At 39.5% G+C, this 25,416-nt stretch overlaps 1 protein-coding gene across 1 annotated transcript in view; it reads right to left on the bottom strand.

The window, feature by feature from the left end:
• Rapgef5 (Rap guanine nucleotide exchange factor 5) overlaps positions 1 to 25,416 on the bottom strand; it is a 236,419-nt gene that overhangs the window by 103,580 nt on the left and 107,423 nt on the right. Inside the window, 1 exon segment of the mRNA XM_015498139.2 lies at positions 8,436 to 8,509. Within this exon segment, the coding sequence (XP_015353625.2) occupies positions 8,436 to 8,509 (74 nt within the window).

The raw sequence follows: 25,416 nt of genomic DNA on the forward strand, positions 1-25,416 counted from the left end.
CGGGGAGAAGATGTTAGAAGTAATGGAAAAGAAGGCATGTGACAGCCATTGGAGTTGCAAATGCTGGCAAACCTCCTCTGTGAGGGGCCAGAGAGTCAATGCTCTAGGCTTTGTGTGCCATGGGCTCTCTGCCATAGTGACTCAGTTCTACAGCAGGAGCGCAAGAACTGCAAGAAACAATAAGGTGGTGATTGCCCATAATCCCGGTGACCCAGGAGGCTGTTGCAGGAGGATTGGAAGTTCTAGGCCAGCCTTGGCAATTAAGTGTCTCAAAACTAAAAATAAAAATAAAAACGCTAGGGATATAGTGAAGTGGTAGAGAGTTCCTGGGTTCAATCTCCAGTACTACATACACAAACATTTAAAAATAAAAATATGTAAACGAATGATCATGGCTATGTTCCAAAAATACTTAACAAAAACAGGCAACAGGTTGTGGTTTATCAACTCCTGACCTAAAATAAGAGGAAAGTGGAATGGGGAAGGAAAGTGAGATTGCTGGGCTGGCAGTGTAGACCAGTGGTAGACAGACCACGCATGGCCTGGGTTCCATCCCCAGCACTGCCCCGTCCCCTGCCACCAGTCAAGTATTATTAAGGGCCCACTCGGTTTTTACTTTTAAATCCTTTATTCACCCTAGCCTTCCTAATAAGGGGATATTTCTGTTTGTCAGGATTTTAATGGAGCCCATAACCAGAGATGATGCTACATGCACGGAGCATCACAAAGATGCTCTTCTACTCAATCCTAAGGAGGGTGACAAGAGGGCCAGGGTGCCAAGTGTTCTTTTAAAGTAGGAAGGCACGGGAACTATTTGGGGCTATTTCTCCTTGCAAGTAACATTTTTTAAACATTATATCACTTAAAGGAATATATTTCTGTTATCTAGAAATTCATTTATACCTGAGTCTAAAACTGAGTCTCCTGCCATGTCATCCTTACAGACTTTAAGATTCTGTCCCGAGACAGGAGAGAGGGTGCTAACGAGCCTCCACCTCAGGTCTTCCTCTGTGGTTTATTCTGCAGTGTGGGCTAGTGCACCACCTCCTCTCTGCTCCCTGATGTGGCCCCCACCCCCATGTGATAGAGGACAAGGCCCAGGCAGAGCTGGCACCCAGGTGAGAGCATGGAGGGGCACAGGGGACAACCAGCCTGCTCTCACCAGCACAGGCTCCACAGCCACAAGACTGAGTTCCCACAGATTCTAATTCGGAAATTCTAATTCGGAAATAGTCTTTCCTCTGGTTGTAGTTCCTCTACACAGTTTTTTAAACAACGGATAACGGCATTAGCAAGGAAATGCGGGGACTAAGAAGAGGCCTTGACTGTTTTCGTGTGAGAAGACAAGTTTGAAAGGAACTCTAACCAGTCTTCATGTCATGATTAGCATCCTGAAAACAGGCTCTTCTTTTAGGAGGAAACATTTTTATTAGAACCAGATATTTGGGTGCACCAATCAAATATAAAAAAATAAAAATACATCCATCCATCCATCTATCTATCTATCTATCTTGCATAAGGAAAGAACCCAGGACCTCCCACATGCTGGGCAAGCACTCCACCATAAGGCTATATTCCCAGATCCAAATATGTATTTTAAACACAACATGTTATTACTTTTAAAAATGAGTTTCAGATTAACCGAATTACTGTATATTTACTCCATTATCTTCTATTTATTTATTTATTTGGTCTAGTTGGAAACAATGCCTTTATGTTATTTATTTCTTTTTATGTGGAGCTGAGGATCGAACCCAGGGCCTCGAATGTGCTAGGCGAACGCTCTAACGCTGAGCTATAAAGAACTTCAGCCCAGCCCAGCCCAGCCCAGCCCAGCCCAGTGTCTTGATTTTTTTTTTTTCCTGTCCCGTGGGCACTTTGAGATGAGATTTCCTTGCCTGTTTTGGTTGTTTGAGTCTCTCTTTGTTCACTACTTTTTTTTTTTTTTACTACTCCATTATCTTCTAATTGAAGAAGTAATACTGCTGCCTTGATTCTCTGATTCCCACATAATTTCTAGATACATTTTCATGAGACAATTTTATAACACTCCTTGCAAGACAACTACCAAAATAACTTTCAAGGAGGGTTATGAATGCTGCATCATCCCCTGGGGAACTTTAAGCCCAGAATTATGCCTGTATATCCTAGATGGTTTATAAGATAGTGCTTTTTAAGAATCACGCTAAGCCAAATTTTCTTTGGGGTCCCTTTCACAGCTCCATAATTTAGTGATTTAATTCAAGAAATCCATGAATTTGTTAATAAATTTTGGAGCTTTGTTATGGCAGTAGAAACAAGATAACTAATATCCCTTGATCTACTTTCACATTTTTGGTCTATTTAATATATCTATGTGAAATTAATTATATACAGCTTACCTAACACTGCTAAGGCAGAAAAAAAATAAAAGATTAATGTGTGACTGTCAGAAGCATTATTTAAGAGCCTTATTTCCAGGTCTGTTTGGAAAAAAAAAAAAAAAAGGAGGAAACTTTGTAATTAAAGTTTAAAACTTTGTAATTAAAAACTTTGTATAATTAAAGCTGTTCATATGATTTTCAATGTTTGAGAAATGTTATGTTAATGAAAAGTCTGTTTCCTTTATAAAAGGAATCATAAAATTGTTGTGTCAATCCCCCTCAGTGGAAAGATATGAAACTCGGACAGAATTCCCTTATGAAATGGCACATGGGTTTATAAGCAAGCAGTCCTTCTGTAACACAAGGTAAAACAGTATAGTGCCAAGTCTGAAAATACTCTCTGCATCATCTTAACTTTAAAAATCACCTTTTTTTTCTAAAATACCTTGCCAAAATATCATGCAAAAATTGCTATCAGTGCTGGACATGGGGGTGCCCACCTATAATCCCAGCAACCCTGGAGGCTGAGCAGGAGGATCACAAGTTCAAGGCAGGCCTCTGTTACTTAGTGAGGCCCTACACAACTTAGTGAGACCCTGTCTCAAAAAAAAAAAAAGGTCTGGGAATGTGGTTCAGTGATAGTGCCCCTGGGTTCAATCCTCATTACCAAGAAAAGAATAAAAGTAAAAAGTTAAATTAAAGATAAAAGTAAATTGCTATCAATTGCTATCAGCAAAGCAAAACCAGGAAGTAATAGTCAAACTTTCACGAAAGCATTGTTTGCAAAAATAGAACAAATACTGCTCAATACAATCTAAGGCTATCCAAATACATTCTTACTGATTAGTACATAATATATTTATTCCATTAAAAGTTAAACTTTAAAGAAATTCACTGAATATTTTTTTTTTATTCTAAACAGAAAATATAAACAACAAAACAAAACTCTGATGAGTTGGGATGATATATTATATTACTCAACTGTATGCACCTATTTCCAAAACAGAAAATATTAAGTATTCTTCTCAGGAAAATTCAGAAGACAGGGCATTAATTAAAAATTAAAATTTTTTTGAGAGGCAAATACTTATTTTGTCAAACTTCTTTTGGGGAGGGGGGAAGAAAACTACAAAAAAGCTCTCCATAGATGGGATGGGAAAATACTCCATTTGATCATTGAGGAAGAACGACAAGGTGCCCACAGTGACTGCATCAGAACAGAAAGAGTGACAGTCAAGGCAGCTTTTCTAAACCCCTGGTGTCACAGCAGCAGACCTCAACCCCAGGTTGGGGTGTCAGGCAGCCTTAGAAATCACTCCATGACTCCGAGCCCCTCACTGTCCTGGTGAGGCAATGAAAGTGCAGGTTCCTTCTTCTGGGCCTCTGAGTGGAATTGATCTGCAGCCTGCTTGGACAGAGCCATCCTATGCCCTGGTGCAAAACTTCATCCTGCCAGAGCCTACTGAGAGCTCAGGAGGCAGCGAAACCAGTCACAAGGAATTTATAATTGCTTCCCTCAAGTCCTCTCTTAATCTTTATACTTACAGAATATTCCCTTCTGGTTAAAGTCATAATATAATATGATAAATTTACATAGCTGATGAAGTAAGGGGCTCATCCATTTCATACACCTGATTCCTTGAGCTTTTATACTAGAGTAGGGAGGCCACTAATATTTTATCTTGTTTCAGCCTGAGAGAAATTACAGCTCAGAATTGCAAGCAGAGCAGCAAAATTGAAAAATAATTAAAACGTAAACAAAGGGGATAAGCAAACTAATGGATTACAACATGAAGGATATAAAACGATTATGTGTTTTGTATGACAGTCCAAATAAGAGCTATCTTTAGGATTTTTTTCTTCTAAAGTACACTTTGGCTACTGATGAAATTTAAAATATTTAGCAATTAAGTTGTATAATTTACAGTTATAATCACCTAATAGTGAAATGATTGATTCAAATGGGGGATAGGAGAGAATGAAAATAATTATCAAATCTTGTGGTCAATATCCAACTGACTCAAAGCAACAATTTCCAAAGTTTGACCAATTACAAATTACTCATTAAAGATCTCATTAGAAAATGGGAAAATGTAGAAACATTTTGACAAAGATCTCGAGTCCTTTACTCTTGTAGTAAAGAATAAAGTGGCTAGAATGTTTCATTTATAAGACAGATGGAGAATAATACTGCATCCCAGCCACTTAAATTTTTAAATAAAAACAATGAGACAGATGATCATGATGATACTGATAATAACTGACAGAGGTTAAAATCTTTGAGTGCTTACTATGTACCAGGCATTGTACTAATTGCTTCACATGTAGTCATTTAATTTTCAAAACAAACCAACAATTACTCTCATTTTACAGAAGTTGGAAAAGCAGTTTGAACCATGATTAAAAGCAGGCATGTTGGAACCAACCTGTCTTGCTCATCTATAAAATGATGCAAATCACACTATCTACCTCGTACGGTGTGTTGTGAGGTTTAAGCACCTGGACAAAAACAAAGACCTTAGAAGAGTGACCGGCAAGTCTGAAGTGCTAACTGTTAATATTGATGTGATCACCGAAAAGAAAAAAGGGGCACAGGGAGAGCTGCATTGTCCAAGGCTACTATGGCAGAGCCAGGAAAAGAACCCAGGCAGGGCTCCGACACCTCACACTGTGCTGCCTGACACTGACTGAAATTCTTTTATGTGCCAAGACTACAGGTGTTTTGATTCTGTTTGCATTTTTGTTAATTTTTATTTATTTTTTTCAGTGCTACAGGCTAAACCAAGGGCCTCTCAAATGCCAGGCAGGGGCTCTACTGCTGAGCTACATCCCCAGTTCTTGTAGACACTTTTTTAAAAATTTGCCTTTATTTTTTCATTGGTTCTCTTTTAGATATACATGAGAACATGGAGAATAACGTATTCTAATTAGGATCCCATTCTTGTAACCACAAGAACTGATATGAAGTTACACTGGTCGTGTATTCATACGTGAACACAGGAAAGTTATATCTGGTTCATTCTACCATCTTTCCTATCCCTTCCCTTCATTCCCTTTTGTCTAATCCAGTGAACTTCTATTTTCCCCATTCCCCTTACTGTGTACTAGCATCTACATATCAGAAAGAACATTGGACCTTTGGGTTTTGGGGATTGGCTTATTTCACTTAGCATGATGGCCTCCAGATCTTTTTATATGACTTCATTTCAACCTCACAACAACCTTATATCTCAATTTTACAGAGATGAAAACCATTCATGCTAGATAGTGCCCAGCAAAGTGGGGACACCACAGCAACAAAAATGTGGTAGTGCTACTCACTGGGAACTCAGATTTAGAGACAGTAAGAGACTTGCCAGCCATTTGGAGCAAATCCAAGTCTAAATGCTCTCTTGGATCTGACAGTGTCAGACAATGTTGAAACAGGGAGTTTCTTAGGCATAAACAAACAAACAAAAACATTTTTAGTGAGAGAAGGAAGAGAGGAGGCAACTAATGAGGAGAGAATAGAGTTCTTTGGCAGGTAGGAAACCTGTGTATGACAAGGCCCAGTCTCTCTGGGTTAGTGACCATCTTAATCCCTTACGTGCCCAAAGCGGGGGCATTTCCCCCACAGTAATAATACTTAATAAAGTACCACAAAGAATGAATGAGAAACCAATATTCACTTAAATTGTTTAAAATACCCTGGAGTGAAGAACAGCTGTATGCCTGGAGTCTGGCATACAGGTGTTCGTTCAATCAACTATATGTGTATACATGAAACATGAAATAAATAAGTCATGTCAATTATACACATATGTACACACCCATGAGCTTACACATTTATTTCTAATTCTGCCCAGGAATCTGAGGGCAAAAACTCTGAAAATTTTCTTTCAGCTCATCTCCTATGACCTGAGTTACTGATTCTATCCAAAGAAGCTAGATAGGTGGGTCTGTAGAATCAAACCAATCAAACTGGTAGTTCCAGGTGGCCTCAGATGAAGCTTGACAGAACAGAGCAGGTAACAGTGGCCTTCCTTCCTATACAGCCTTGACCTATACCACTCATAATTATGCTTTCCAGTGACCTTGACTCTGCACCTAAACAGAATCTATTCCTCATCTAATTACTGATTCACTGGTTTCATTCTTCTCTATGTCCTGTAGATATGTGGTTATGTTACTGTTGTTTAATAAAATCACAAAATCTCAAAGAGCAGGATTTGTGTATCCTTTTGAGAAATAAAATGAAATTCAAATTGACTTTTGCCCATTGAATAAGTTCAAAAGAAATAAACAGCAAGAGCAGTTTAAATTTAGAAACATCTGGGCTGAGGATGTAGCTCAGAGGTACAGTGTTGGCATGCATGAGGGAGGCCCTGAGTTCCCTGCCAAGCACTGCAAATAAATAAATAAATGAATGAATAAATGAACAAATAAATAAATAAATAAATAAATAACTTAATTAGCTTATAAGCAGCCCACCAATAAATTAATAATTTATAAAATCTCTGAGAAAGTAGTAAATGCTCTAAGTTGGGGATCCCTGGACAGGCTTGCTTGTGTAATATCAATAGAAACTCATAGAAGGCAACATCTTTAACATTATAAGAGCACAACAGGTGAATTTATTAAAATGTTACAACATATGTAATCTTGACTGAAAAAAATTAGTGTGACTATTCTAACTGGATCAGCAGATTTAGAAACTTCAAGGTGAAGGCAGTAGGTCAACCAGGCTATGAATCTTCAAATGTTCCACTTTTTATATAGTTTTTGACAGCCATAGGGTGTCCTATGTTTTAATGTCATAATGGTATCTGGAGGCTAAATTGCTACCAAAAGCACACCCATGCCATGGCTTAGTGACCACGGCTAATACAGCATCTCTGGCAGGTAAGGCACCTTGCTCACTTGTCTGGACAGCTGCAGCTGTTGGTGCCATTAGTTGGACCATTCACCTTTGCCTTCTTCAAGAGAAGGTCTGCCCTAAGGGTGGCCTCTCCTTCAGGTTCTCTGCTTTCTCTGGAAAGTGGGATTTCTCTCTGTTTCCCTCCATTTTCCCCTCATGAATCAAATTATGCAGTAGTTCCTCTTGTCCCAAGATACATTCCAAGAACCCCCAGTAGATGCCTGAAACCACAGCTACTACTGAGCCCTATATATACTATATCTTTTTCTAGTCATATATGTATACATAACTATGATAATTTTTTTCTGTTACATATTACAAACTTTAAATTTGACATATTAATCACAGTAGAGAGATTAACAACAGTCACAGTAAGAGGTTAACAACAGTAATTAATGATAGGACAAGTATAACAATATACTATAAAAATGTTATGAATGTGATCTTTATCAAAGTATCTTATTTACTGTATTCATCCTTTTTCTTGTGATGATACGAGATGGCACAGTGCCTATGTGATGAGGTGAAGTGAGGTAAATGACACAGATACTGTGACATAGTGTTAGGCTATTTTGTGTAAGGGTACATAAACACAAGTCTTGCAGGACCTTGACAGTTGACCTGATAGCTGAGATAGTTACTAAGTAACTAACAAGTAGGTAGTATATACAGCGTGGATACAGTGGACAAAAAGGTATGATTCAAATCCTTGAGAGGACAGAGCCAGACAGCTCCAGATTTTATCTTGCTACTCAGAGTGGAACACAATTTAAAATTTGTAGTTGGGCTGGAGATGTAGCTAAGTGGAAGAGTATTTGCCTAGCATTCATGAGGGCCTGGGTTTGAACCCCAGTCCAGCACTGCAAAAATGAAAAACAAAATGTCATTATGAATTGCTGATTTCTGGACATTTCCATTTAGTATTTTTTTGGATACATAATGAATAACTGAAACTGCAGGCAGTGAAACCTTGTGGGAAGTCCTGTAAATAGGATTGGCAGTTCAGGGTCCTTCTTATGAAATACCTTTATACCAAAACTAAATACTTTATTCCCACCAAACGACTATTTACAGAACACAAAAGGTAAAATCTGTATCATCTGCAAACACCTGTTCCCCTCACCACCCTGAATAGAGGAAGGCACAGCAAGGAGCTGCTGCAGAACTGACGGTACCTGAGGATCCAGAGCCCCTTCAGCTTCTGTCACAGTCACACGCTTGTCACTGTCCTCCTCATCCTGTTCAACTGCTTAAAGAAAAAAAGAACAAGAGAAAACAAATGTAGCACCATAAGAAAAATGCTTCACGTAATTTTCTTTCAGGCAGCAATATGGCAGGAAAAATGATAGAAGGTGGATTTATAAAATTTAAATTGCAGCACTATTTCTTTATTTGTTTACCATTTCTTGATATTTGGATGAAAAGTTAAATATATCACCTGACATTTTTCATGTACATTATCCATCTATTAAATCCATGGGAGCAGGAAAATTTAATCTCAATTCTTCACCTAAATCCAACCTGACATCATAGCAGTGTTGTGCTTCACCAAAGGGAATCTGGGATACGGATAAAGGTTTCTATTGAGAGGAATCATTTTTTTTCCCTTTTATGAATGAGGGTTTCTGGCAGGCTGTGTAAGTGTCATATAATAAAAGAAACACAATATTTTATATCTTGGTTGCTTGGTGCATTGTTACCACAAAATTCTAAACTGTGGAGTCCTGAATCCACCTCTCTGTTCCCCAACATGTCTCTGTCCAAGTCCTTATCTCCCTTCCCTCACTGTTGCAATAACCTCCTACGCTAAGCCCTTGATTTCAGCTTCTTCCTTATTCAGTCCAGCTTGGGCACAACTGCTAAAATAATCAGTCTCAAAAAATATAAAAACAAGTGCCAGGTGTTGGCCTATGTATTATTTATTTTACTAAGTGAACTTCTGCTCATCACTGAAAGCCTTCCCCCAAGACTCTAGCTTCCTCTGAATCTCTATCTTCACACTAACATTCAGCAACAATAAAAAAAAAAGTGTTCTATGCAACTCAAATCAAAGAGTGATGACTAGCTCCATGAAGCATAAATATTATCTGGGGAAATAGTCAATAACAACTATTACTATAACTGGTAATTAAAGAAAAAATAAGATGAAATTAAAAGTCACAATAAGGGCCTTAAAAGAACAAATAGGAGCTGGGTGCAGCGGCACACACCTATAATCTCAGCAATTCAGGAGGCTCAAGCAGGAAGACTATAAGTTCAAGGATAGCCTGGGCAACTTAATGAGACCCTGGCTCAAAATCAAATTTAAAAAGGCTAGGGATACAGCTCAGTAGTAAAGCAAACTTGGTTTCAATCAGCAGGAAAGAAAAAGAAAGAAAGAAAGAAAAAGAGAGAAGAGAAAAGAGTAAGTGAGTGAGTGGGGGAGGATGGCAGAAGACCAACTAGCAGAGGTCACTGTATAGAGAGGGTCATGGGCAGTGCTTCTCTAAAAAAGTGGTCCTGGTGGGCTGGGGTTGCGGCTTAGTGGTGGAGCGCTCGCCCAGCACCCATGAGGCAGCGGGTTTGATCCTGAGTATCACCTAAAAGTAAAGTAAGGGTATTGTGTCCACCTACAAACTAAAAAAAAAAAAAAATTAAAAAAAAAAGTGGTACTGGGGCCCAGACCTGAAGGTTGAGGTGAATGAAGCTACACATGGCAGAGGACAGTGACATGAGACAATCCTGAACACAGTACAGTCCACAATAAATTTAGATTTGATCTTAAGAACATGGGGAACCTTTAAAGAATTTTACATGAGAAATTGTGTGATTTGATATATGTGCTCCTTTCTTCTTTTTGGCTTCTTCACAGAGAACAAAATCAAGTGGAAGTAGGGAGACCAGTTAGGCAGCTATTGCTACCATACTGTCTGGAAAGGACAAGGGCTTAGACCAGAGAGTGACAATGAGCAGGAGAAACATGGCATGACTTGAGTTGTATTTCTTTTTTCTTTTTTTTTTTTTTACACAAAATGGACACAACTTGCCTGTGAACTGAACAGAGGAGAAGAGGGAGAGGCAGGGGTCAGTGATCCCTGCAAAGCAGGATAAATTATTCCTTGTATCCACCATGACATTTACCCTTTCTGCCTTCTCCATCAAAAACATAGCAACCTCGCTAACGGGAAGTAACCTGCTGTACTTATGGATTCGCTTTGCATTATTTTGTGTACTTTTAAATATTTGCTCTCTGCTCTGTATTTTTTAGAATATCATTTCATGCGCCTTTTGCTTTTGTATGCCTTTCATGCCTGGGGTGCAGCACTCAGCATGGAGCCCCCTACAGTGCTGTGAATACAGCACTACTCAGCAAGCCCTGACTGGGACCGACAATTCATCCCCGAGTGACCACAATGGCACTACTTGACAATACCTACTTACATAATAAGCTACTTTTTTCTAAGCTATTTATGAAAGAAGAAGGGAAGAAGAAAAATTCTGTTAACTCCACAGACCACCAAGGTAAGTCCTGCCAGCTGAGCATCTATAGGTAGGCAAAAACAGTGGAAGGGGGCAGAGACTTTTCTCCTCTTTTAAGAAAAAAATATATATGTGCCATTCATACTTGTTCAAAGGGGCCCCCTGTAGCTACTGTTACCCAGTTAGGAGGAAACTTTGAATAAAGAAAAACACTCATGTTTTCTTGGAAAAACTAGAGGTGAGAATTCAAAGGAAAAACAAAATCTAGAATAACACCCTAAACTCCACTTAAAATGGCAGAGGGCTGCAGAAGTGAGGAATTCCATTTAATCAACTGAAATGAGAAGTACTATCCTGGAGGGTAAGTTAGTGATACACCAAGCCGGATCACATCACATGAGGAGCAGTCACACTTGGGTATTTCATTTGTGCTTTATTTGAATTTTTGCTCTTTAAAGCTTTAGTTTTGATGAATAATGAAGAAAATTAAATTCTGGAGTATTTTAGCCTACTAAATTTATTTTAAAAATATATTTTTTAGACTCTTTCTGCCTCAGCCTCTCCATTCTGATGCCATATAATGAACTGCTCCCTCTGCCATACCCTTCCACCATGCTCTTCAGCCTCATCATGAGCCCAGAGGAATAGATTGGCCATCGATGGACTGAGACCTCTGAAAATTTTGTGCTGCTGTTCAGCAAGAACTGGAAGATGACCCCAAAATGGTATTCCCTCTCAGCAAGGCTCTCCAGGGACCTCAGACTCACACAACCAATGTGGAAAAGAAACCTAAAAACATCTTTGGAACAGATCTTAATACAGATCAGTCCCTTTGTGGATGAGCAGTTAAAGGCAGAACCACTACAAAGGCAGAATCACTATGTAACATGTTCTCCCTAAATTGCCAAGAGTTCTGGAACTTGTGATCCTCTTGCCTCAGCCTCCTGAACTGCTGGGATTACAGGTGTGAACCACCCCACACAGCTGAGGAAGGACTCTTTACAACTGAGAAGAGCTATCTGCAATAGGAGAAAGAAAGAGATGAATAGTGTTATGCATAGTTCTGTATTAACAAGGGCATTTGAATACTCGTGAGTTGTACAAAAATGAAACAGATTACTTCCTTAACTGGTTAGATGCTGATCTCTGAAGGTTTGCAAGCCAATACTGGATTTTGTGCAGAAGTTACAGAGAGAACCATCAGATAGAAAATTTGAATCACAAGCCTTGTCTTCTAAGTAGCCCCAAATCCTGTGAACCACATGAATGGTACATTTGTCAAGAACTGTTCTCACACACAATATTTATGGTACCCTTCAAGGGTATAGCAGGATGTTGGGAGAGGTTTATCTAGCTTATCAGAAAGGAATATGAGGTTAATGTGTCAAAGCTCTGTGTATACCTAACAATTTGGCGATTCATTGTATATATACTTCACATGAAAGTTAAAAGTACTTTAAATAAATATTGAAGTCTCTTAATGATAATGATATGTGTGTGTATGTGTGTGTGTATTTCAGTTGTAGATAGACACAATATATTTATTTTTATGTGATGCTGAGGATCAAACTTGCCTTACATGTGCAAGGCAAGCGCTTTACCATAAAGCTAACAGCCCCAGGCCCTAAATTCATTTTTTTGTTTTGTTTTGTTTTAAAACAACAAGGTACTTGGGTGTAAACATTTCTTTTTCTTACCTTACTAACCTAGGACATTAAACATTCAGGACAATGAATAACAATTTTGTGTTGTTGAGATTTAGGCATAATTCTTAATATGTGAAATAGAATTACAGTTATTGATAATACCTGTCAAGTTGTTCATTCTCATCGTTTAAAACATTAAAATTACAGCCGGGTGTGGTGGTACACATTGTAATTCCAGTGGCTTGGGAGGCTCAGGCAAGAGGAATATGAGTTCAAAGCTAGCCTTAGCAAAAGTGAGGCACTAAGCAACTCAGTGAGACTCTGTCTCTAAACAAAATACAAAATAGGGCTGGGGATGTGGCTCAGTGGTCAAGTGCCCCTGATTTCAATCCCCAGTACTCCCTCAAAAGAAAAGAAAAGAAATAGAATTACAGGAGGATCATACAAACATACAACCAAACTTAGGGTAGAAAGTCAGTTCTTTTTTTCTATCTTGTTGGCAACATAATGCTTGATTTGTTCTTTCATTCACCCATTTGTGTTACTTGGGACTGAACCTCCGGCCTCCTGCATGCTAGGCAAGCTCTCTACCACAGAAGTATATCCCCAGCTCTCAAATATTACATTTATTGTTGCAGCTTTGCAGACTTCAAAATCTATTGTCTGGCATTACACTTAAATTAACAGAGAGGGGAAACTGAGGCTGGTCATGGGACTCTAGTTTGCATACTGGAGAGACTTTCTGCTGGACTCTGAACCTCAATACTCTGAGGTGAAGAAATGACAATATTCTAACATATAAATAACATTATTTTCTTGGAAATACTGAAAAATCATAATTCCAAGGATGCATTTTAGCCACTGGCTTATATATACCACTTGGGAACAAAAACTTGTTTACCCTGGACTTCCAAGGATTTATGATCACCCCATGAAGTCACATGCATGAAATGCGTGGCTGGAGCCATCTAAAAAGGAATGCTCACTCTGCTGAACCTTTAATAGGCAGATTAATGTTAATGTCAGAGAATTAATTAGGAGACAATTTCCCTCTTCATACCTCCTAGTAGTGAGGTACTGTGTGGTATAAGGAGGAAGCAGAAGCTGTCAGATTTGAGTTTAGTTTTTCTCTTATCTGATCAAATAAAGGTAGATTGGGCAAATTTTCCTATGCAAATATTGACTCTGGGACAGTTTCTCCCAGCAGAACACGTACACAAGGAATGACAGCTTCTGGGCCCAGGGAGGCTGGAAGCCTCACTCTCTGCCAACACAAACCATCCCCTTATCTCTCCACACTCAGAATCTAAAGCAAGAAATGGCCTTTGAAAATAACTTACCACAACAAAAACACAAGTTTAAGATCTAGAGCATGTACTCTGAATAGTGAACATTAGAGTCCACATGAGAATAAGAAAATATGTGAATTAATTAGCACTAATTCACATAATATCTAGTTTAAATGTATCTATTTGTAAATTAGCCAAAAGGGATTCAAGATGAGTGACAGTTGATAGTCCCTAAGGATCTCCAGGCTTGCCTTGATGTCATTTTCTTGATGATTTGGGAGCAAAAGGTTTTCTCCCCACCCCCATCCCTAACTTACTAAGATGGGTGCTAAAAAAAAACTCTCCTAGTAATGGTACTAATAATATTACTTGGAAAAAGAGAACTGATGTCCTTTCAAAGCAATGCTTAGGTAATTTCTGATTAATTTTGCAAAGATTAAGAGCCACATTAAATACTCAACGAATGTAAGGCACTATGGTTGGGACCCTTCTTTAAGAATTAAACAATTTTTTTTTCTTCCAAACAAATGAAAAATTTTCCTACAGACGGAAATTTAGTATTTTAAGTCTCTATGTAAGAAATCAACAAATATAATAAAGAAAAATGATTTGTTAGATTCTTTGCCAAGAAATTAAGTTTGGGCAATAATATAATCTTTCACCTGGGCAGCATTTTTTTTTTTTTCAAAGAGAAATCCCTTTCATAAAGGGTCTCATCTGACATTCAGCCTTGGGCAGATAAAAGCATGTCCATTTCATAGATCAGGACACTGAGACTAGTAAGGTGAAGTTCTCATTCCTAGTCTTCATATGTAAATGTATGTATCCGCAACTGTTCATCTCTGCCTCAGTCAAGGATGGAGCAGAACAGCACCAGTCAAACTAATCCCGACTAGGACTTTTTCTCTCTCTTTTTTTTTTTTTTTCAGTACTGGGGATTGAATCCTGGGCCTTGTGCATGCTAGACAAGTGCTCTACCATTGAGTTATATCCCCAGCCCTTGTTACTTTACTTTGAGACAGGTTCTCACGAAGTTGCCCAGGTTGCCCTCCAACTTTTGATCCTCAGCCTCCAAAGTAGCTGGGTTTAAAGGCATGTGCCTGCCACTACACCCAGCTTTTGACCAAGATCTCATTTCATTTTTAATGAAACAGAATGGGATGCAAAAGAAAGGATAGGGAATATAGTTAAGATTGAAAATGCATCACAACTAGTACTTTTCACAAGTGGGAATGAGATGCAAACCAGGTCAGGATCTTTATGTGTTCTATGGGTTGTGGACATAAAAATGTTAAGAAAACACTGTTGTGTTTCCAGGCTGCAGGAGGCAGGACCCAGTTCCTCTTTATGTAAATAATCAACTGTTTTTTTGTACCCTCCTGGAACTGGTCATAATATTTACTTTTGGAGGCCCCTCAACAACATGCCATGCACATTCAGCAAGGAGCACATCCTGTGTGGGAGAGAGGGAGGGCAGGGGAACGATCCTGCAGGAAGAAGTGCTCAGAAACCAGACTTACTGTTGTCAATAAATAACCCAAATGTTTCCCAACACTCAAATCTCTTCTGGTCTTTACAAAGAAAAAAATGTACGTGTAACTTTTTACATTTTTGTTTTGTTTTGAGCACTGAAATTTGAAAATTAGGAATGGGAATTTACCACCCACTCACTCCATGTGGGGTTACAACCCGGCTGTCCAGAGCCCCGGAGCTCCTCTCTGAATGCTGACCAGTGACTGTTGCTTCTCTATCCCAACAACCTTCTCTCAGCCCCAAGCTGTGCAGCCTCTCACCTGAACCTGAGACAGTTGATTTAAAACCCTCTTTTCTGCATCCTTGAACCCTTGTAAAAATCCAAGTTTGTCCCAATCTCTCTTCTTCTCTTTGTCACTTCCCTTGGTGATCTTCTCTGCTCCTATGGTTGCAATTCCTCACTGCAATGAGGGTTATTCCCCAAACTGTCAGCATCTCTGCCCTCTCCTCTGAGATCCAGGCCTGCAGCTCCAGTGACACGGGGAACATTTTTGTTTCATGCACTATGATGTTGTCACCTACATGCAGGCTGCAGCCCAGCCCCTGTCCTCGAGAGGGAGTAGTCCTCTGGAGTGATGATGTCGGGGCCTGGAGTTGCAGGCACCACCTTTGCTCTGCTCCGCAGCCTCTTCTTCCTCCTGGGCTTTGTTATGTACCTTAGATCACCACCACATTCTGAACCTGGAAGGACCTGGAAACCCCAGGCATCTTCATGGGCTTCCCTCCACCTGGCCTTCCTATCAGTCTCGTACTAAATCCTGTCACTTCTCCACTTGCGACACTTCCGCCCGTCTTCTTGGCCACTGTCACGGCTCAGGATGTCATCGGCTCTCACCTGCTGCTCTCACAGCCTCACTTTCATCTATTCTCCATACAGTTGCCTGAGTTGCATTTCCAAGGTGGGAGAGTGATCATGTCACCACCCCACCACCACTTGGCCTCTGCCATTTAGAGAACATGACCCTAATACCAGGCCAGTTCCATAGCACCGTCCCCAGAGATGTGTGGGCTTGGAAGCTCTCACACCAATGCTCCACTTTCTTCAGCACTGACCAACATTCAAGCTGAAGCCCTCACCTTGACCTCAAAAGCCAGGCCATCAGGTCTCGGACTCTCTCTCCAGATGCATCTCCTACATTTCTTGTTTCTGGCCTGGGAGATCCTCCTCCCCCCTTTCACCAGGTAACACCATCCACGGGATTCCCCAGCCCAAATACCATCTTCATGAACAGGCCTCTGAGGTCCTCACTACCCATGTCTGGGGCCCTGGACAAATGAAGCACCCTCTCCTGGACTAACAGAGCTTTTTCCATACACCAACGTTTTTATCTCAGTGTTTTATAGTTAGCAACACAAACAATACTCTACTAATCTTACATCATGAATTCCTCAAAAGAAGAGAATATTTTCATAATTCACTTGAATCAAATGTATGAAAAATGATATGTCAAGAGCTTTGTAATGTTTTGAACAACTAATAATAAAAAAAGAAGAGAATATTTTCATATTCCCAGCACTAGAGATAATTTCTAGTACACAGTCATGCTGTGTAAAGGTGGCCAATTCAGAAAGCAATAATTGTAAGATAAATACAAGTGGGAAAATGTAACATCCCCTTGAGAGGAAGGGATTGAGATAATCCAAGCGGCTTCAAAGAAAGGGTAGACTCTGACAGGCAGATTAGGTGAGGGGAGGAAGGCAGTCAAGGTGGTGAACTGTTATATAGCAGAAGAAAATTGGATAAAAGCTTAGGCACAGTGACAGTGCAGTATGGGGATAATAAAATACAAAACTGGAAAAGAAATTGTGCTTTACTGTAGTTTGTATCTGGAATATCTTCCAAAGGTTCATATGGTAAAGCCTTAGTCCCCCCAAGCCCCCACCACCTTAGCACTATTGGGAGGTAGTGAAGCCTTTAGGAGGTGGGGCCTAATAGGAGGTATTTAGGTCATTGGGGCATGACCTTGAAGGAGACTGTGGGACCCTGGCCTCTTGCTTGCTTTTTCTTTCACTTCCCAGGTAAGAGGTGAGTGGTTTTACTCTTCCACACACTTCTGCCATGATGTGCAGCCTTGTCACAGACCCAAAGAAATAGGCAAATCAATTATGTCCTGAAATCTCCAAAGTATATATAAGACAAGTAAGTCTTTTTACTCTATAAGTTAATTATGTCAGACATTTATTATATGGATGGAAGGCTGACTAACACAGGAATGAATATTAGGCTAAGGAACTTGAAGTTCATTTAGTAGCAAGTAAGGTAGGATGGGCAAAGGAAATATCACTATGATAGTGATAAATGTGTACAGCTCTAACTGTTTCAGGCACTTGATAAACTTTTAATGTGAATTATCCCATTTAATCTTCCCTATATCCCTGTGGTAAAGATACTAGCATTCCTGAACTAAGGTATGTGACCACTGGAAGCAGGTTAATAATTTGACACCTTTTAATGTTAATATGTATTAAATATATTTCAGGACTTATTTAGTGGGACTAGTGAGAGGCTAAATTTCTATAATAAAAGGTGAATGACATTTCTTGGGATTTAGCATTTACCTTTATAAAATCATCTCATTTGGTAATTTTCCAACACTATAAAAATATTTTTTTTAATTTTAAATTGACAAATTATAATTGAGTATATTTTCCGACACTTTTAATACTTAATTTTTATGACACTCATAAATTTTCTTACACATTTACACATACATGTATAAAAATCACATTATCCAAGCCAGGGACGATGGTGCATGACTGTAATCCCAGCAACTTGGGAGGCTGAGGCAGGAGGAAAATGAGTTCAAAGCCAGCCTCAGCAAAAGTGAGGCATTAAGCAACTGAGTGAGACCCTGTCTGTAATAAAATACAAAATAGGTCTGGGGATGTGGCTCAGTGATTGAGTGCCCCTGAGTTCAATCCCTAGCACCCCCCAAAACAAAACAAAAAAAACCCAAAAAACAAAAATCACACTGTCCAGGCTGAGCAACTCCTCAAGCATGATTTGGTTTTAGAATTATCACTAATCACCACCCAAAAGCTAGCCCATCTACAGGTTAGTGGGGCTGCCGTGGTGGGCCTTGAGTGGTGCTTAAATGAGAAAGTATTCTCAATATTCACTGAGAAAGTGTTCCTCACAGATAGATGTGTATATATAGATATATATGTGTATATATATATTTACCTCCATCAAGGAGCATTTATAAATGTCCAGCAGACTCCATGTACATTTTGTCTGTTTTATTATTCTTATTATAGAAATCTGAGTTAAATGAGATGATATAATATCTGTTATCCTAGTGATATTTTAGGGCAGGTGTACAGTTGACTCCCCCCCCCCAATCTGATTTCAAGTACCACTAATTATCCTCATTTTACAGATTGAAAAGCTGAATCTAAAAGAGGCTAAATAGCTTGTCTGGAATTACACAGGAGTCAGTGGAAGAGAAAGTTAAGTACCGAGGTCTGACTCTATCTGTACCAATATGCTATAAAGATTAAATTGTCTTTGGGCATGGTGGTTCATGCCTATAATCCCAGCTACTCAGAAGGCTGAGGCAGGAGGATCACAAGTTTGGGGCCAGTGTTGGTGACTTAGTGAGTTCCTGTTTCAAAAGATAAAAAGGGCTGGGATGTAGCTCAGTGGTAGAACACTTCCCAACATTCATGAGGCCTGAGTTTAATCACCAACAGTGTAAAAAAAAAAAAAGAGATTAAATTGTCTAAAATTAATTAAGCAAATGGGAGGCTGAAAACTAAGAAAGCAGGAGGTTTACTGCCAAGAGTCTGAGCAAGAACTGACTTGAATTTCCTACTAGGCCTTTGAAAATTAGAGCCATAATAACTTACTCATTTTTTAAGTGCCCACTCCCTCCTCCCCAAGCCTCACAAACCATGCTTTTATATAGAGCAGAAAATAAAATGTTTGCTGCATAAAAGAAATGTATTACTTTCACTCACATTTGAATGAAGGTATGCTGGCAATCTACCACCCTCAAAAGACACAATCGATGTAGCTAAAAAGCTCTAGCATCCTTGCCGACGCCTACACTGCACACACTGCGCTGGAGGGGCTCTAACAAGAGAGAAGGGCTCTAACAAGAGAGAAGCGCTCTGGCTGCTGCTTGCCCACTGCCTCCCTGATGCATGATTTATCCCAGCCCTAAGGCAGAGAGGATTCCATTTCAATTCTGTGTCTTTGTCTCACAGTCAAGACCCTCCAAACTTCCTTCTCTCCCATTTCTTAGTAGGTTTTTACAGTATTTTCTTTTGAATAAAATTCAATACAAGCCCAGTTAATGGAAAAGTTACTCAACAGAAAAATGATAATGTCACTAGAGCAAAGGTATCCCATATCAGGTCCTTTAATTTGAGCATAAACATTGACCCCATTGACCAGGACAATAAAGAGCAATCAGTACTTGATCCCAGTAGCCAGTTTCCGTTCCTATGCTTACCAAGCAATGTACCAGAAAAAAAAAAATTATTGTAATACAAAGACAGCTTGTATATTAGCCAACCAAAATAAAACCTCAATGGATAAAAATCAAAGTAAGCTTAGGTATGATTCTTCTTTGACATTTTTCTTGAGAGGCAGAATGATCTAGCTTTTTCTACATGCCTTTTGAGGATGTGTTCTGATGATGGGACAGATTCAGACCAATCTGCTATGATCACACTGTACAAGACAGGAGTAGCAATGACGCTCAGACACTGTATGGTGCTCATTCATTTAAAAAGATCCGAGTACACGCCACCACTCTATATGATCTCTCTTGGGAACTAAATTTGAAAAGATCTGTCTTGGCTAATGGCTTCAGAGCTTGTGTTATGCCATCAGAAAGCTATGTGCTTCATGCCATGTCACTTAACCCCACCAGAGGCACGTGCCATTGGCTCCATCTCCAGAGTAAGAAAATGAGCCTCTGGCAGCCACTAAGTCACAGCAAGTGGCTAACCAGAGCTGAACATGAGTCTCTGGGTTTGTGTACGACAGCTTTTCATAATTCTGCCTTGGGGACTATAAGCCAGGAAACAAAATAGGTCAGATCTATATGGAACACTCTTATTAGCTAAGGCTTCACAGAAGACAATCTACATGTTAATCATCATATTTATTACAACTTTTTGACACTCCTATAAGGCTCTTTTTGTTGTTTATTTCCAAATTGTCAATAATTTTACTGCTAAATCTTCCTGTTGATATGACTATGGAATTCTAAAACATACAGAGGAACCACCATGAGTTCCTGGGGAGTCCCTGTTTTTGAGAACAGAATTAAAGACTCCATAAGGGCCACTGAATAAAAACAGAAGAGGAGGGGTGCAGCTTAAGAAGAGTCCAGAAAAGACCTGACATTTCCCTCATCAAAATAGACCCAGCTAGAATTTAAAGGAACTTCCTTTCATAATATGTTTGGGGGGAATGTAGAATTATTTCCATGTAGTAATTCTACTTCTAGTATATGACCTAGAACATGTTCCATCAACTACTAAGCTTCAGTTTCATTTTTCATAAAAAGTGGGAAGGATGATCATAACCACAACCTGGGGATGGATGTGGAATGAAGCATGGGTGTGAGGTGCTCCATCACCAACCGGCAGTTACTTTCCACTATCAAGTACGGCAATATGCTTTTCTCTTTTGCACTTTCATATTAAATGGGAACTTTTTTCCTAATCAAGCCATGTATCCTTGGGATGGAGGAGAAGATAAGAAACATAAAGACAAAGTCATTAATATTCCTATGTTAACACCCAAGGTAGAATTTTGCAGCATGACAACAGACAGATCTATAGAAAAATGCTACTTGCCTTTGTACCTCAAGACCCAACTCTGTAACTACCAGATCTCAGATTCTTCTCTCCTGTGATGAACAGGCCCCAGGCTTGTCCACCTGAAGGAAGAAGTCAGAAAATAATGGGCTGGAAAAACTTGAGCTGTCCCAGGTTGCTTCCAGTGGTTGGTGGGAAGGAGGGGAGAGAACAGCGGAGATGGACAGTAGGCACAGGGCCCATCTTCCCTGGCTGGGCTTCGGCCTGAGAGATGAGGCCAGGAACAGTACTGAGGACAGGTATGCTGTGCTGGTCTGCACACAAATTCAGGCTTGAGATATGGTGGAGACTGTCTCAAAGTTGGCCTCCAACCCTCTCACAAGGCAAGCAACCTCAGAGTCAATCAGCAGCAAGCACAGTCAGGAACTTTATTTTTCCTGAGTGCTTCTGTCTCAGGATAAGAAAGAAGCTCCTATGTATTTATGAGGCACAATGTGATTTTTGACATAGGTATACATTGTGGATGATTTTCTATTATTATATACAGTCATCCCTTGGTATCAGGACCTCCGTACGTTACCAAATACAAGGGAATTCCAGGCCCTTATATAAAATGGTGAAGTGTTTGCATATAGCCTACATGCATCCTCCTGTATGCTTTAAATCATCTCTAGGTTGCTGATAACACCTAAGACAATGTAAATGCTATAAAAATAATGATTATACTCTATTATTTAAAGAATAAGAACAAGAAAAAAGAATCTGTACCTGTTTGGTATAGACACAACCATTGTAGGCCTAACTAGGTAGTACACAAATGAGATACAAGGTGAAAGAGGCTCAAAAAACAAGTGCTGTAGAGACTGAGGATTGAGTGAGGAGAGGTGGCTCCCAGGAGGGGTACCCGCCACCACTTCAATCACCTGGATGCAGCATAGTGCTCAGTGCATGGAAAATTTCAGTTTTGCCTTTTGCAACTTTCTGCAAGCTTTTAAAAAAATATTTTTGATCCATGGTTGGCTGAATCCACAGATGTACACCCTGCAGATATGGAGAGCTGACTGTAGGTATCTATTGTGGGATGATTATTATCGAGTTAATGTATCCATCACCTCACATATTTATTATATATTTTCATGGTGAAATAATTTAATATCTATTCCTTTAGCAATTTGAAATAGATATTAACCTTGGTCACCATGCTGTACTATAGACCTCAAAGATTTATTCCTCCTAAATGAAATTGTGAACCGTTTGGTCAACATATCCCCATCCTCAAACCCCACCTCACCCTGCCATCTACCCAAGCCCCTGGGAATCACCAGTTTGCTCTTTACTTCTTTGACTCCTCTCCCCATCCTGCTCTGCACCCCGTCCTGCACACACACACATATAAGTGAGACTGTGCAGTATTTACCTTCCTGTACGCTGGCTTATTTTGCTCGACAAAATGTTATCTGGATTCATCTATTTGCTACAAATGACAGTTGTTATGGCTTGAACGCGTGTGTCCCTTAAAAACTCCTGTGTTGATGCAGGAACAGCCAAAGATAAAATAATTAGATTATGAGAGCTGTAACCTAATTAGTCCATCCTAGTCTGAATGGACTAACTGGGTGGTAAATGCAGGCAGGTAGTACGTGGCTGGAGGAGGTGAATCATTGGTGATGTTCCCTGGAGGTGTTCATGTTCCCCATGGTCTCTTCCCCTCTCTCTCTGCTTGCTGACTGCCATGAGGTGAGCAGTGCTCTTCCACCACACCCCCAAGCCTGATGTTATACCTTGCCCTGGGCCCAGAGTGATGGAGTCAGCATACCCTGGACTAAAACTCTGAAACTGTGAGCCCAGTGAACTTTTCATTTCTGGTATGTTCTTATCAGGTTTTTTGGTCACAATGACCAAAAGCTGACTAACACATTGGCATTTACTTCTTTTTAAAGTTTGTATGGTATTTCATTATATATTTATCTCACTTTTTTTCCCCATTTATCCATTGATGAACTCGAGAGTGACCTACATCTTGGCCATTGTGAATAGTGCTGTAGTGAACATGGGAGTGCAGACATCTCTTCAACATAATTTCAGTTCCTATGGGTAGATGGCCAGAGTGGGATTGTTGGACCATGTGGTAATTCTATTTTTAGTTTTTTGGTTTTTTGAGGAACCTCTATACTATTCTCCATAATGGCTGGACTTATTTACATTCCCACCAATAACATTCAAAGGTTCCCTTTTTTTCCACATCCTCACCAACACTTGTTAACTTTCATCTTTTTGACAATAACCTTCCTAAAAGGTATGAGGTGAAATTTCACTGCGGTTTTAATTTGCATTGGTCTGATATTTAAGGCTATTATTTTTTCATATACCTGCTGCTCACTTGTATGACTCCATTTGGGAAATCTATATTCAAGTCCTTTGCCCACTTTTAACTGGGTATTTGTGGTCTTGCTATTGAATTATCTGAGTTCCCTGAATATTTCAAGTATTTCCCTTCATCAGATGATTTGCCAATATTTTCTCCCATTCTGTAGGCTGTCTCTTCACTCTTTTAACTGTTTCCTTTTCTGTGCAGAAGCTTTTTAGATCAATGCAATCCCATTTGTTTATTTTTGCTTTTGCTGTTGTACTTTTGAGGTAATATTTTTTAAAAAATTCATTTCAAAACCAATGTCATGAAACTTCTCTCTACATTTTTTTAAGTGTTTATAGTTTGGGGTCTTAAAGTTTAAGTCTTTAATCCATTTGGAGTTGATTTTTATATATGATGTGAGGTAAGGGTCAAATTTTATTTTTCTACATGTGAATATTTAGTTTTCCCAACACTATTTATGGAAGAAATGGACAATGTACACATTTTTCAAGTCCACGTTGAAGCCATATTTCCTCTCAAACGAATAAAAGTATATATATTTGGAATTTTCACATAGATTGACAAAATAGGCCTAATGTTACAAGGTAAAAAAAAAAAAGCAACTTCAAGAACTCAGATTTAGGTACAACTGTGAGATCTGAAGTCTAAGCCTGAGGTCAGTCTCCATGATGACCTGGAGTCTGGAGGTACAAGGCACTGGGGTGTTAGAACCACCATATCAGCTGTGTGATGATATGTGATGATGAAAGTCTGCCACTTCTCTTATACCAGGTAGGTGGACACACCACTGCCTGGGGACCCCCTCTGCCTGCCCCCCCCCACTTCTTCACCACTTCTCTACCCTCAGCAGGAAGGGTTCTCAGCCAGAGATGATGAACAATCTCCAATTTTTCTTAATCCTCCCCTCACCCCTCAACAGGAAGTTTGCTTTCTTTCTCGCATGTGCTGAATTTGTGCTTGCTGCATAAAGCATCCCTGGGACAGAGGAAAAGAACCTGCACTTAGTTCTACTGTTTCAAACACACTGAAGAAAAGTAGAACCTACAAAGCCGAGGCAGCAAGCTGCATTTGTCTCGCTTTGTTCTCGGTGGTAACTAGAACGCAGGTACACAGACACTATTTCTAAAAATTATCCTCCATTCCTAAGGCTGTAAAGACAACCTCAAACTCAAATTTTCCACATTCTTCTACCAGGAAAACAAACAAACAAACAAACAAAAAAACCCAACATGATAAGGCACAAACTTCCCAAGTTGATCTTAATAGGTCTTAATGCAAATACTTTGTTTTAATGAAATGTTTGCATTTACAAGAAATCGAAGTTCACCAGATGACAAGAGGAGAACCAGACGGCCATGGCTTTGGTTCAGGGGCGCTTCATCGAAGCCAGGTTCAAATGCAGTTCTCCTTTTATCAGTGCAAATCAGCTCTAAAAAACGTTCCTGACAAGTTTCATATAGAAACTTTAGTGCGAATATTTATTTATTCCTGACTCTGCTCACTAAGTAAAGCTTGAGAATTCTCCTTACTTATAAAGCCTTTACTGGTAGTGTCATAAAGCTTTACAATTCTGATGTCATGTCAATCAGAAAATCTCTATTCAGGTAGAGAAATACTGACAAGTCTGGTGATTCTCCAATAAATGAGCTGGTAGTAATATAAATATGTTGTATATTTTTAATTTTCTTTACCATGCCTGGTTCATTAGAACAACAAATGCCCTTTATAAAAACCAGTTTGTTTCTCGAGTGTGCAGATCATATAGACTTTGACATGTATTCATCAAGGTGTAGCATCTAAATCACTTAGGGTTAAATAAAGTCTGGTTAAAATCCAGATGCTGGGACCACTATCCACAATCAAATGAAGGCCCAAGAGGCAGGGCCCAGAAATTAGCACTATCTACAGGTACTGCAGATAACTACTATACAAATTAAAATTGATGACCGCTCCTTTAGAAAAACAAAACTTCATTTAGTCAAGGAGGAACTTTGGGGCTGTTGCTGTAATTCATGGGTAAGGGGGGTGGTGGATTCAACAGCCAGCATGAGTGGGGGGGAGAGAGGAGGGGGAGGGAGGG

Source organism: Marmota marmota, unplaced genomic scaffold (assembly GCF_001458135.2).
Source record: "Marmota marmota marmota unplaced genomic scaffold, marMar, whole genome shotgun sequence".
In the NCBI taxonomy this organism is placed as follows: domain Eukaryota; kingdom Metazoa; phylum Chordata; class Mammalia; order Rodentia; family Sciuridae; genus Marmota; species Marmota marmota.